Consider the following 15,615-nt stretch of genomic DNA (forward strand, 5'->3'; position numbering starts at 1 on the left):
TGAAATGAAAATGAAACATCTCTTTCCTCCACATTCATGCTCAGATTCACACATACACAACACTCACACCCCATTGTTCCCCCCTCCCTCGGTTCCCATCGTGTGTAGTTCAATGTTTTGGAGTGAAATCTCCATTGTGGTGATGTCCATAAGACGTCGTTTTGGACGATTCCCCAGTCCATGAGTCCCCCACCCCCATCTTCAGGCGCAGGGCACATGCTCGTAGCTGCGTTCATTGCCCCAAGCAATTAGTAGCTCGGCAGTGAAGTGTTTTTTTTTTTCCTGCGACCTCCGGTGAAATAAACCTCAGTGAAAAAGTGTATTTCTGCTTTTATACTTATCATAAGCCTTGTGTGGTAGAGCCATTATTGATAATTAGCCACTAAAATGTTTTATAATAAAGGTCTTAGTGTCTGCAGGAGAGGTAAACACCTTTACCTGGTCGTTGTACTCTACATGCAGGCGAGCTGGAAAACGCAGCATAAACTTGATTTCCTTCTCCCGCAGCATGTTCATTGCCTCTCGAAAGGCCCGTCTTTGCGCTGTCACTTCGGCAGTGTAGTCTGGAAACAGGAACACGCGCAGGCCGTTGTAGATCAGCTCCTGGCCGCGGCTCAGTCGAAGAAGTAGCTCCTTATCCTGGTAGAAGTGTATTCTTGCGATGATGGGTCCCTTGCCGTTACCATGGCGAGCGAGCGGGACACGGTGCGCGCGGTCCACCACCACTGGCTTGGAGAAGTTACTCGCTCCAAACAACTTTGGTATCAGGTCCGCAACGAAATCCGTAAGTCTTCCCTTTTCTTCTTGCTCTGGTATCCCGACTATTTTTATATTATTCCGTCTTGAGCGCCCCTCCAATTCGTCTATTTTAGTAACCAATTGTTCGTTCCTCTTCTGCGTTTGAGCCAATTTTTGTTCGAGCGCTTCAAAGCGGCGCTCGTGTTCAGAACCTTGCTGCTCCATGTCCTGCACTCGGTTGGTCAGTGCCGACTGCTTGCTTGAAAGAGCCTCAAGCTTTTCCTCAAGCATGTCAAAACGTTTGTTTATAGACTCGAGTATCTTATCCAGCATCTTCTCCAGAGTTGATGACGCCATCTCAGCGCTAGCCTCAGGCTCGTTTACGGCCACAGGTGACTCTGATTGCTTCCCTCTTCGTGTCTTGGGCATAATCGTTGTTATCTATATCTTAATAGAGTCGAATTTACCCAGAGGGATAGGCATGCATATAATTGACCAAACGTTGTCAGTTTAAAAAAAAAAAAAAAGCAGAATTAAGATTAAATTTTATAGTTTTCACCGGAGTAACTGCAGAGGCAAACTACTGCATGTGCATCTTGGCCACGCCCCGGAAGTCCTGGTCCAGATGGATTTGGTGCGGAGTTTTATCAAGCTTTCAGTGAAATACTATCCCCTATAATACTTAGAATGTTAAATGATTCTTTTGTGAACAACAAACTTCCAAGTTCTTCGTATGAAGCCCATATATGTATAATACCAAAAAAGGGGAAAAATCCACTTGATCCAGCCAATTATAGACCTATCTCCCTGCTCAATTTAGACCATAAAATTCTAACTAAGGTACTCGCAACAAGGTTAAGCAACCACATAACAGAAATTATTCATCCAGATTAGGTCGGTTTCATCCCGGACAGACCTTCTTTTGGCAATGTACGGAGATTACTGAACGTATTGTACTCAGACTGCACAGGAAACAAAAAGGCTGCCGTCCTGACTCTGGATGCTCATAAAGCTTTTGATTCAATTGAGTGGGCTTATCTTTTTCATGTTCTCAAATTATTTGGATTGGGAGAAAATTTTATAAAATGGGTTAAAATAATTTATTCTGCACCAAAATCATATGTCATAACTAATAATGTAATATCGGATAGTTTTGAATTACATCGCGGTGTGAGACAGGGTGACTGCCTTTCGCCCTTACTCTTCAATTTGGCCCTCGAACCACTGGCTATTGGTTTAAGAATGAACTCTAATATTAAAGGATTTTCAGTGGGCTCATCAGAGAGTCTCATCTCCCTTTATGCAGATGATGTACTTGTTACACTCACTGAGCCAGAAGTTGCACTACCACTTCTTTTAGAATATGTAGACTCTTTTGGTAGAATATCTGGTTATAAAATAAACTGGTCCAAAAGTGAGCTTATGTTCCTAGGAGATAACGTTGAGATCAGTCAAAATCCAGTTAAAGTCGCAGAAAATTACATATCCTATCTTGGCTTAAAAATATCTAAAAATTATGAATTATTACTAAAGTTGAACTTTATTGAAGCCTTTGAGAAACTGAAAGTGTGTATTGAGTATTGGAAGACCCTACCTCTCTCTATGTTAGGCAAGGTGAATGCTATTAAAATGATCACTCTGTCAAAATTTATTTATCTTTTTCAAAATTTACCAATTGTAATTCCTGTAGATTTAAAAAAAAAACTTGAATCTTTAGTTCTAGATTTTGTGTGGGGATGTAAAAAACGCAGAATATCCAAAAAGCACTTATTTAGATCTACAGAGGAAGGGGGACTGGGTCTTCCAATGTTCAAAAATTATTATTGGGCATCAAATCTGAACGCATTGACCTATTGGAAGATGGGGTCCCCAAATAATGAATCTCTTAATTCTGCTCCCTTATGGCTGAAATTGGAACTGCAGTAATTAGTGAAACCTTATACATCATTGCTATCCTTACTTTTTACTAAACCAGTCTCTTCAATTAAATCAATAAGTCATAGTGTTGTAGTACGAAATTCTATCAAAATTCTTTCTCAAATTAAAAAACAATTGAATATTTCCAATGTAACTATGTATTCACCAATATATCACAATCATGCATTTATTCCATCGATAACAGATGAAACATTTTTTGACTGGTACTCAAATGGAATTAAATGCATAAAAGACATTTATGTCGAGGACAGTCTTGTGTCATTTGAGCAATTGCGAATCAAATTTAATTTGTCCCAATTCAGTTGGTTTTGCTATTTGCAGGTAAAAACATTTATTAAAGAAAACATTTCAAAGTCTCAGCTGGTAAATGAAAAACATCCTCTTTTAGAACTATTACATTTACCACCCACAAGTAAAAGGTTTATCGCTAAATTTGTCAGCTGCTTCATTATTTCCATGGCATCAGCAGACAGTGTTAAAAGAGCATGGGAACAGGAACTAAGAACAACAATACCCAATCAGCAATGGGAACAGACACTCTCTCAAATTCACAAGTGCTCAATTAACAGCAGACATAGGCTCATACAGTTTAAAGTGATTCATCGTTTTTACTATTCTAAAGTTTTATTACACAAATTTTATCCTGATACATCTCCACTTTGTGATAAATGTAAATCTGCTGAAGGATCATTGTCTCACTCGTTTTGGGGATGTCCAATTATTCAATCATTTTGGTCCAGCATTTTCTTTTTTTACTCGGGGGTATATCAGAGAAAAATTGTCCCTGACAGGGATATGATCTTATTTGGGTGGTCTTCAGAAACACAAAAGCTTCCAAAACATATTAGAACTGTGTTGCTGCTTGGGACGGTTTTGCCCAAAAGACTCATTCTCAGAGACTGGAATACTCTATCTGCACCCAACTTCAGGAACTGGTTAAATGAACTTGTGAATGTAATGACTCTTGAAAAAATAAGATTTATAAACTCTACAAATATGAATAAATGGGAATTAACCTGGAAACCTTTACTGACATATATTGAAGCATAAGTTATAGACATTTAAAGGAAAACTAAACTGCCATTTTTTTGTAGTTGTATTCCTTTTTTATTTTTTATTTTTATTGTTATTATCTTTTGTACTGATTCAACACTACATTTGTTTTTCTTGTGTCACTTTTGATATGGTTTTGTCATGGTTTACTTGCTTTTTTGTTCTGTTTTTTTTTTTTTTGTGATTATTGTTTTGTATTTGATCAAGCCCTGTAACTTTTCCTTTTTTTTTCCCTCTAAGTGTGTACGGTGGACAGGCCCTCGGGAGGTGATCTTGTGAACACTTCCTGAGGATCCTTGATGCCGAGGTATGTTCATCCATTTTGCTGTGATCTCGATAGCCTGCTGATCGTGAGCCGCAGCGGGATGGATGGATATATATGTATATATATATATATATATATATATATATGTATGGATATATATATGTGTGCGTGTATGTATATATATATATACAATATTTGGGTATATTTTCTAATGTCTGTACTGTAAACCTTGAGTTGTTAAAGTTCATGTGCACCTCTCTCCTCAAGTGTGTATGTGTGTGTGTATGAGTGGATGTGACTGTCATTTTAACAGAATTTGTGTTCTATAAATAAACATGCTTTGGCGTGCCTTGCCTACACTGTAGGAATATACAATAAACCATGCTAAATGCAAGCTAGAGCTCTTAAATGTCAACAAAATTGGACTGATTAATACAAATATTGACAGTAACCATACCAAATATAATGTCATTATATCATTAGTATCATTATTGTTTACAAACTCAGGATATAGGTGCCTTGACAAAGGAGGACTTTATGGGTAAAAAACAAATATTTAAAAAAAAGCCAATACTAGGAAATAATTTGTATTTATTTATATTGTTACATCGCCATCCTCTGTTTTTGTCTGATTACGGAATAATTGTGATAAAAAATGTAACCATTCAATATTCTTGACAATGACGATCAATACTCAAATTTGTAGGATCGCCCAAAACTAATCTAAATTATCCAGACAACAGAGTAAGTGATTGTTACATTTTGGCAGAAGTATATACACAGAAAGTAACCAAATTTTAACAGTAAATTAACAAGTAGATTAATAACAGTTTTGAGAAAATAATACAACTGGAAATTATGTAATATGTTATTGCATAAGCAAGGAGTCAAATTAGGAGCCTTTTACAAAAGCTTCTATTATAATTTATTCACTAAATAATATATTGTGATGTATATTGTTATCATATGTCACGATATAGATTTTAGGCCATATCGCCAATCCCTAAATTGAAGCTCAGATCCCTTGGGAGTCGTTGGTTTTCCCCACAAACACAAAGAGTTTTGAAATGTTCTGCCCCGACCAATCTTGGAGCCAATTATCGAAACAAATTAACTCTTAGCACACATGATAATCTTAAAACATATTTTTAAAAATAGGCGGGCATTTACCGTACTAAAAATCAGGACACAAATCCCAATGATCAGTAGTCGCGTTCACGATAAATACTTACTTAATTTTGGCACTGGCTGTGTGTCCCAAAACTGGTACTTGTGCTTTGTTGCGTCATCAACACTCTTTGCTGGGCCCTGACAGGACAACAACTCCATGGCTCTTTGGATGTCCTGAAGCTTCTGAATGGGCAAACCAGGATTCTGTTGAACAATCACGATGCAGAGAAATTAAATAAGTGGATAGCTCAATGCAATTTTAATTTTCTGTATAATTCTGCTGCAACTGTGTTATTGTTTTGTTTTTTGTCTTTATGTTGTAAGAAAAAAAGCACATCTGGAAAGTATTCACAGTTATTCACTTTGTTATGTTACAGCCTCATTTCAAAATGGAATAAATTCATTTTTGTCCTCAAAATTCTAAACACAATAAAAGTTTTTTTTTTTTTTTTAAATGTTGCTAAGTTATTAAGTGAAGTGAAGTAATTTATATTTATATAGCGTGTTTCTGTTAAGACTCAAAGTGCTTTACATTGTAAAACCCATTATCTAAGTTATATTTAAACCAGTGTGGGTAGCACTGGGAGCAGGTGGGTAAAGTAAAGTTAAAGTACCACTGATAGTCACGCACGCACGCACACACACTCAGACACACACACTAGGTGTGGTAAAATTACCCTCTGTTTGACCCATCCCCTTGTTCCATCCCCTGGGAGGTGAGGGGAGCAGTGAGCAGCAGCGGTGGTCGCGCTCGGGAATCATTTTAACCCCCAATTCTAACCCTTGATGCTGAGTGCCAAGCAGGGAGGTAATGAGTCCCCTTTTAATAGTCTTTGGTATGACACGGCCGGGGTTTGAACTCACGACCTACCAATCTCAGGGCGGACACACTAACCACAAGGCCACTGACCAGGGTCTTGCCCAAGGACACAATGGCAGTGAATAGGATGGCGGAAGCGGGGACTGAACCTGGAAACAAAAATGCTGGCACAGCCGCTCTACCAACTGAGCCATTTTTATAAAAAATGTTTTTTTTTTTTTAAATCACATATATACACACACACACATATATATATATATATATACATACATACATATATATATGTGTATATATATACACACACATACATTAGGGCTGCGAATCTTTGGGTGTCCCACGATTCGATTCAATATCGATTCTTGGGGTTGCGATTCGATTATAAATCGATTTTTTTCGATTCAATGCGATTCTCGATTCAAAAATGATATTTTTCCGATTCAAAACGATTCTGTATTCATTCAATACATAGGATTTCAGCAGGACCTACCCCAGTCTTCTGTTATGCTAGCAGAGTAGATTTTTTTTGAAAAAGCTTTTATAATTGTAAAGGACAATGTTTTATCAACTGATTGCAATAATGTAAATTTGTTTTAACTATTAAACGAACCAAAAATAACGTATTTTATCTTTGTGAAAACATTGGACACAGTGTGTTGTCAGGCTTATGAGCTGCGATGTAAGTGTAAGCCACTCTGACACTATTGTCTATTTTTATTTTTATTTATTTATTTTTTTTCCCAAGATGGCGCTGCTGTAGTGGCTGCTGTAGGCAGGAGCTCTGTGCTCTTGTGTCATCCTTTTGTGTTTCCCTCTTGTTTTCATGTGTTATTATATTTTTTTCCATTTTGGTCCGGGACCCTTTGGGACTGTGTGACAAGGGGTGGCACTTTCGTGACCTCTGTGGTGCTTTTTTTGTGGACTTTTGGATCTGCCTCCCGGGAGCCTTTTGGCCATGGAGACCAGCTGCTGGGTCTCTGCTACACCGAAGTCTGTTTGGAGGGACTGGAGGAGATGCGGATGAGGGGACAGGGCTGCGGAGCTAGCACTGAGCGCTGGGACGGAGAGGCTTCGCGGTGTCTCGACTGGGTGAGCAGGTGTCGGACACCTCAGTCACCTTGGACGTATCATCGCTCATCCATGCGGACTGGACATTGGCCGAGAGTGGAGTCGGCTGTCTTGGTTGCTTTGTTGGGTCTGCTTCTGTCTCTGGCCATGCTCCCTCCTCCCCAGCGGACAATGGCGTGGAACACCGCAGAGGCCACCACAGTGGATATGTTTCTTTTACTTTTTATTCAGAGCTGTATGTAGAAGTGTCTGCTTGTATCTGCTGCTTTAATGTCTTTAATGTCCTCTGTGTTCTTTGATGTTTGATGTTTCCCTCTTACACACATGTAAGAGGGATGTGTACTATGGCTATGAGTTTTTTTTCCCTTGGCCTCAGTCTGCACCCCCACTACAGGACCCAGGCTAAGACCGATTTTTTTAATTTTATTTGAATCTTCTATTCTTTTCTCCCCCCCCCATGTTTACCTGCATGTCATCTTTTTTGTAAGGGGTGCTGGAAGCCGGCAGACCCGTCAGCGATCCTGTTCTGTCTCCCTGTAATGTTTGTCTGATCTTGAATGGGATTGTGCTGAAAATTGTAATTTTCCTGAAGGAACTCTCCTGACGGAATAAATAAAGTACTATCTAATCTAATCTAATGTTCTTTTTTTTTATAAATGTCTAATGATAATGTCAATGAGGGATTTTTAATCACTGCTATGCTGAAATTATAACTAATATTGATACTGTTGTTGATAATATTCATTTTTGTTTCACTACTTTTGGTTTGTTCTGTGTCGTGTTTGTGTCTCCTCTCAATTGCTCAGTTTTTTGCAGTTCTGAGTGTTGCTGGGTCAGCTTTGGTTTTGGAATTGGATTGCATTGTTATCGTGATTCAAATTCGAATTGATTTTTTCCCACACCCCTAATATACATACATATACATATATATATATATACATATATATATATATATATATATATATATATATATATATATATATATATATATATATATATATATATATATATATATATATATATATATATATATATATATATATATATATATATATATATATATATATATATATATACATATACATAAAATGGATGGATAGATAGATAGATAGATAGATAGATAGATAGATAGATAGATACACACACACACATACATACATACTGTATGTGTGTGTGTATATATATATATATATATATATATATATATATATATATATATATATATATATATATATATATATATCAAAATAGATACATGGATGATACAGCAGAGGATTGGGAGAATGTCATGTGGTCAGATGAAACCAAAATATAACTTTTTGGTAAAAACTCAACTCGTCGTGTTTGGAGGAAGAAGAATACTGAGTTGCATCCCAAGAACACCACACTTACTATGAAGCATGTGGGTGGAAACATCATGCTTTGGGGCTGTTTTTCTGCAAAGGGAACACGACAATTGATCTGTGTTAAGGAAAGAATGAATGGGGCCATGTATCGTGAGATTTTGATGCAAAACCTCCTTCCATCAGTGAGAGCTTTGAATGGTTGACCAAATACTTATTTTCCACCATAATTTACCAATAAATTCTTAAAAATTCCTACAATGTGAATTCCTAGATTTTTTTTTTTCACATCCTGTCTCTCACAGTTAAAGTGTACTACCTATGATGAAAATTACAGACCTCTGTCATAATTTTAAGTGGGAGAACTTGCACAATCGGTGGCTGACTAAATACTTTTTTGCCCCACTGTACCTTCTCTCCCTTGGCCATATCTTTCATAAATTTAACATTCACCTTCACTGCTACGCTGATGACACCCAGCTCTACCTCTCCACCAAGCCCATTGCCACACTTCCAGCCTCCTTCCTGACGTCCTGCTTATTTGAAATACAATCCTGGTTCACCTCAAACTTCCTCAAATTTAACAGTGATAAAACCTAAGTAATTCTTATCGGTACAAAATCCACACTTTCTAAAGTCAACCCTTACTATAGATAACTCCTCTGTTATCCCCTCCACTCATGTTAAATGTTAACAGTCTGGGTGCCATGTAGAATAGCACACAGTCATTCCGATCTCACATCAATAACATTACTCGCTCTGCTTATTTCCACCTCCGCAATATTAACCGGCTCTGCTCTTCTCTTACTGTCCATGCTGCCTTCATTGTTCACAGTGCGCCACCTCCCGCATCCACTACTGCAACTCTATTCTCTTCAGCCTCCCACAGAAGTCCGTCCACAAGTTCCAACTGGTCCATAACTCTGCTACCTGAATCATAACCCAACCCCCCTCTTTCCATAACATCACATCCATCCTGCAAAAACTTCATTAGTCCCCGGTCAGGCAAGTAATCAATTAAAAAATCCTTCTATATACCTTTAAGGCCATCCACTACTTAACCCCCTGCTATTTGTCAGACCTTCTCTACATCATTACTCCAGCACGCTCCCTCAGATGCTCCTCTTCCATACACCTTGCTATGCCATCAACCCGCCTCATCATCATGGGGCGCAGAACTTTCAGTCACTCTGCTCCCAACTGTGGAACTCTCTTTCACCTGACTTCCGCAATATTGACTCCCTGCATACATTCAAATCTAGACTTAAAACCCACCTGTTTAAAATGTCATACTCACTGTGACTGTCTCTCCATTGTCCTTTTTTTTGTTTGTTACATTTTGATTTTATCCTTTGTAGTTTTTATCATTATATTTTAACTATGTTATCTGTACATTGTAAAGTGTCCTTGGGTTTTTAGAAAGGCGCTTATAAATTAAATGTATTATTATTACTGCTATACAAGCTGTACATAGATAGATAGATAGTACTTTATTTATTCCGTCAGGAAAATTAAAATTTTCTGTACAATCCCATTCAAGTTTAGACAAACATTACAGGGAGACAGAACAGGATCGCTGACGGGTCTGCCGGCTTCCAGCGCCCCTTACAAAAAAGATGAGATACAGGTAAACGGGGGGGGGAATAGAAGATTAAAATAAAATAAAAATCGGTCTTAGCCTGGGCCCTGGAGTGGGGGTGCGGACTGAGGCCAAGGGAAAAAACAACAACTCATAGCCATGGTACACAGCCCTCTTCCATGTGTGTAAGAGGGAAACATCAAACATCAAAGAACACAGAGGACATTAAAGACATTAAAGCAGCAGATACAAGCAGACACTTCTACATACAGCTATGAATAAAAACTAAAAGAAACATATGCACTGTGGTGGCCTCTGGGGTGTTCCACGCCATCCTCCGCTGGGGTGGAGGGAGCATGGCCAGAGACAGGAGCAGACCCAAAAAAGCAACCAAGACAGCAGACTCCACTCTCGGCCATTACATGGGGATGTAATGGTAAAAACAGTATTAAAGAGAGACATTAACGTCTTTCCACTTTAAGAAACGACATACAGCAATCTAAACGTAAATAAACATCTTACTATCTTATAAGGTATTTAATCGTGAACATTGAACTTATAAGCTGTGTTCCCTTAGAACACAGTGATTGTATACTCAAGAGGAATACGAGACAGAGGTGTTTTTACAATGTGTTGAAGGACCGCTGAACAGAGTAGGACACCAAATTGTCCGCCAGAAATAAATAATAGTAATAGATTTGATTTATTACGCACTTTACATTTAAATTAGAACTGTCAAATAATTACACTTATAAATCAGATTAATCACATTTTGGAGTTTGGATTAATCATTGATAATCACATTTTGGAGTTTGGATTCATCATGATTGATTACATTTTAGAGTTTGGATTAATCATGATTAATCACAGGTGATTACTCGCTTGCGTAGTTGAAATTTTCTTAAGAAAAGCCCCCTTTACTTTTGCACAAATGCAGTTTTATTGTCAGAATGTCATCCGGGAACATTCCTAAACGTTTTACTTGAATGCATATGTACTTGTTGCAGGAAACTTGGTAACAGTTTGGTCTAAAGTTCTTTCAGGCTGTATTTTAGAGTGAAACACTACCAGTGAGAACACCAATCAGAGTCTCCTTACTCAATTTTGTACTAACACATTGATCTGATCACTAGCTGTATAGTGTATACTGTTATGATTCATCTAAGGGTGTACATGATTGATACAATATTTTTTTGTGATTAATCACATGCGTTAACTTGTTAATTTTGACAGCCCTAAATTAAATAACTCCTTAAGTGCTACACTGCAAATCAATATTTATAACAATACAAGCTTAGCCGTTAAAATAGATAAAATATCAAGACTAAAACCCTATCAGTTAAGCATAAGAAACACAAAATGAAAAATGGTGTTTTTTCTAAATGTATAAAAAAATAACTTGGTCAAGAGATTTCCAGTTGTGTATGAGTACTTAGTGAGCATGTTCAATAATAACGGGATAATAAAGATAAACGTGATAATTTTGGTCACGATAAGCGTAATATGAAATGTTCATATCGTTACATCCCTAGCTGTACAAAGACTACTCTTAAATACTATTTATGTGCCATGACTATAGTATTTTTTATTTTTTATTTTTTTTCCCAAGATGGCGCTGCTGTAGTGGCTGCTGTAGGCAGGAGCTCTGTGCTCTTGTGTCATCCTTTTGTGTTTCCCTCTTGTTTTCATGTGTTATTATATTTTTTTGTATTTTGGTCCGGGACCCTTTGGGACTGTGTGACAAGGGGTGGCACTTTCGTGACCTCTATGGTGCTTTTTTTGTGGACTTTTGGATCTGCCTCCCGGGAGCCTTTTGGCCAAGGAGACCAGCTGCTGGGTCTCTGCCACACCGGAGTCTGTTTGGAGGGACTGGAGGAGATGCGGATGAGGGGTCAGGGCTGCGGAGGTAGCACTGAGCGCTGGGACGGAGAGGCTTCGCGGTGTCTCGACTGGGTGAGCAGGTGTCGGACACCTCAGTCACCTTGGACGTATCCTCGCTCATCCATGCGGACTGGACATTGGCCGAGAGTGGAGTCGGCTGTCTTGGTTGCTTTGTTGGGTCTGCTTCTGTCTCTGGCCATGCTCCCTCCACCCCAGCGGACGATGGCGTGGAACACCGCAGAGGCCACCACAGTGTATATGTTTCTTTTACTTTTATTCATAGCTGTATGTAGAAGTGTCTGGTTGTATCTGCTGCTTCAATGTCTTTAATGTCCTCTGTGTTCTTTGATGTTTGATGTTTCCCTCTTACATTCATGTAAGAGGGATGTGTACTATTGCTATGAGTTGTTTTTTTTTTTTCCCTTGGCCTCACTCTGCACCCCCACTCCAGGGCCCAAGTTAAGACCTATTTTTATTTTTTTATTTTTATTTTAATCTTGTCGTCCAGCATTTTGTGTTTTGTTTACTTTGCAGCCAGTTTCGTTTTAGTTTTGTTTTGCATAGCCATGCCTAAGCTTCAATGCCTTTTCTTAGCAGCACTCGCCTTTCGTTAATTTTTGGTTTAAGCATAAGATACCTACATGCTGCTTCCCGCTGTCGTATGCATATTTTGATCATGACACGACTTTGTTCCCGACATCTACAAAGCAAATTGGCTACCTGTTGCCACCTACTGATATGGAAGAGTATAACATGGTCACTCTGCCGAGCTCTAGACAGTACAGACACTCAACAACGGCACATTATTTACGGATTATAATTACTTGTGTCCAAAAAATATTTTAACCCTATTAGGTGAAATTCCATAATCTCCTACGGCACACCAGACTGTATTCCACAACACACCAGTAGTTGCTCTGTGTGTTTAACTTCCCTGTTACGTGTTCCTTCTGTTTCGTGAGAACATGTGTCTGACTGGCTATTGTTTGCGGAGCCTCTTCCTCAAACAAATGCTTTTGGTCATCTTCTGTTGGCTCAAAATCACCACAATATAATATTACTTGGTACAAATTTAGGAATTTAGTAATTGATCCATCCATTAATCCAGTTTCTACTGCTTGTCCCTTTCGGAGTCGCGAGGGGTGATGGATCCTATCTCAGCTGCATTCGGGCGGAAGGCGGGGTACACCTTGGACAAGTCGCCACCTCATTGCAGGGCCAATACAGATAGACAAGACAACATTCACACTCACATTCACACACAAGGGCCAATTTAGTGTCCCTTGGTGCATGTTTTTGGAGATCGGAGTAAGCCGGAGTACCCGGAGGGAAACCACGCAGTCACGGAGAGAACATGCAAACTCCAGGATCAAAACCAGGACCTTCGTATTGTGAAGCACATGCACTAACCCCTGTGTCACCGTGCTGCCTGTTAGTAATTGATAGCTTTCTAAAATAAAACAGTGATATACAATTTAACTGTTTACCTTAATTGATCAGCAAACTTGCCTGACTCCAACCCTTTTTCTATGGAGTATTGTGAAGAGGAAAATGCGATACGTCAGACCCAACAATGCAGAACAAGGCCACTATCAGAGCAACATGGGCTCTCATAACACCTGAGGACTGCCGCAGACAGATAGACTCCATGCTGTGCCGAATTGGTGCGGTAATTCAGTTCAAAAGGAGCCCAGACCAAATATCGAGTGGTGTACATGTTCATACTTTTCAGGGGGCCAACATTTCTAAAATCCATTTTTTCCTCATAGGTCATAAGTAATATTCTAATTTTCTGAGATACTGATGATAGGTTTTTCATTATTTTCAGTTATAATCTCTAAGGAATGAACACTTGAAATGTATCAAAATCTGTGTAATGAATGCATATAATATACAGGTTTCACTTTTTGAATGAAATTACTGAAATATATAAACTTATTGGTCAAATTCTAATTTATTAAGCAGCACCAGCACATCTTGGTAAAATAAACAAAGTGAGTTCATGTTTCATAATTGTTAGAGACGTTTACAGAGAAAAGCTAACATGAAATGGTTCTGAATGATGGAGCCCTCACCTTGATCTCCTGGGAGTCTGAGGCAGAGTCCGACTTGGCTCCCCCAGAGCTTGGCTTCTCTTTCTTCCTCTTTTGCTTCTTCTTTTTCCTCTTAGCCCCCAAATCTCCACCGGGACTACTAAGGACATGAGTGCAAAACTCAAACATTAGGTTTTTTTTTTCAATACACATACATGCACACACACACACGCTAACGTTAGCTGTCATAGCAACGAATGACAGCTAGCTGTCTAGCTAACGGTTTGTTTGACAGCCTTCCAATAAAGTCAAGGGGGTAATTTGTAGGTAGTTAAATCAATGCATACAAAGATAATAACTTTGTAGAAAACATGGCCTTACAAGCTAGTAGCCTGGTTGTGTTTGTGTCGGCTAGCTGCCTTAGCCACCGAGCACGTCCAACATCCATCCAAACACACACATATAGGCTTGTGTGATGCATGATGACCACAGTGTGGTGGGCAGGCCGTCCTCACCCTTGCGTGTTCTCGTTCTCCTCCTCGTTGTCCCCGTCTATCCCGCAGGTGTCCTGGTCATCCAGCTCCAGGCTCTGTTGGCTGGCGGCAGACTCGCTGTCCTCCGCCATCATTAAAACGCTTTTTAAAAATGGCCAAGAAGATAGAGATTGCAGCTAGGGGCGACAGGCGGAAAAAACAAAGGGTAGCGGATGAGGGAGAAACAGCACCATCTTGAGGGCAGGGGCTGTACTGCAAAGCCAAACCTGCTCGGGTTGCTTCTCTTGTAGTAACTGGACACAACATAAGTTACACCTAATTAGGTACAACCACAAAATGACGATACATTTTCTCTTCACTACTCTGTTTGTTAAATGACTGAAGGTGGAATCCGTCAAAAGGATAATCATTTTTAAAGCATTTATATTTACGTCTAGTAGCCTATAATGGCAACACTTTGCAATAGTAACTCATGACAACAGCATCCTTTTGTTCCCATATTAATGTTAATGTATATTAATGTAACCTGTTGTGTGATGTTTTCTTTTTTATATTTCTGGGCTTTAAATTTGTTTTTGTATATCTGTCCACCAGGTGACACTACTTTTCCCAAACAAAACATGCAACACAATTTCACACCGCTTACTGTTTTCTGCAAGGTTACCTTGCAATGATGGGCAGTAACAAGCTACATGTAGCTAAACTATGTAGCTTAACCACATTTTTCAGTAGTTTGGCTACTCTTTTTTTTTAAACGTTTTTATTACTGTAGCTTAGCAACTTTTCGACCGGGGGTCGGCAACCCAAAACGTTGAAAGAGCCATATTGGACCAAAAATCCAAAAAACAAATCTGTCTGGAGCCACACAAAATGAAAAGCTGTATGTAAGTCTTATAATGAAGGCAACACATGACGTGTCTATATCTTACCTATAATAGCCTACTATCAACATGACTATGTATTGCAGCCTGAAGCAAATCTTCATTGACAGAAATGTTGAAATTTTAAATTAATTCTACACATTTTTACATTAGAAACCATTAGTAAATCAGAGGCTACTCAGCAGGTGAGAACTCCTGGAAATGCCTTTTGTTATTAGCCAAAGGTGTTGATGTGTGTCTTCTTTTATTAGATTTATTACAATGTTTGGCAAGTTAAGTAATGTTTGCTGTGATCTGGAACAACATTGCACACAAAAAACTATCTGTAATGCAGCCAATATTACATACAGATAAT

At 38.8% G+C, this 15,615-nt stretch overlaps 1 protein-coding gene across 1 annotated transcript in view; it reads right to left on the reverse strand.

Moving 5' to 3' along the window:
• The window catches only part of nmt2 (N-myristoyltransferase 2), a 45,513-nt gene extending 30,899 nt beyond the window's left edge, over window positions 1-14,614 (reverse strand). The window contains exons 1-3 of the mRNA XM_061915633.1: window positions 14,401-14,614; window positions 13,928-14,045; window positions 5,227-5,368 (exon numbers count right to left, since the gene is read on the reverse strand). Coding sequence (XP_061771617.1) covers window positions 5,227-5,368; window positions 13,928-14,045; window positions 14,401-14,513 — 373 coding nt within the window. The 5' untranslated portion in view covers window positions 14,514-14,614. The remainder of the gene's footprint in view (window positions 1-5,226; window positions 5,369-13,927; window positions 14,046-14,400) is intronic.
• Window positions 14,615-15,615: the final 1,001 nt, after the last annotated feature.

This window comes from Nerophis ophidion, linkage group LG11 (genome assembly GCF_033978795.1).
Source record: "Nerophis ophidion isolate RoL-2023_Sa linkage group LG11, RoL_Noph_v1.0, whole genome shotgun sequence".
NCBI lineage: Eukaryota > Metazoa > Chordata > Actinopteri > Syngnathiformes > Syngnathidae > Nerophis > Nerophis ophidion.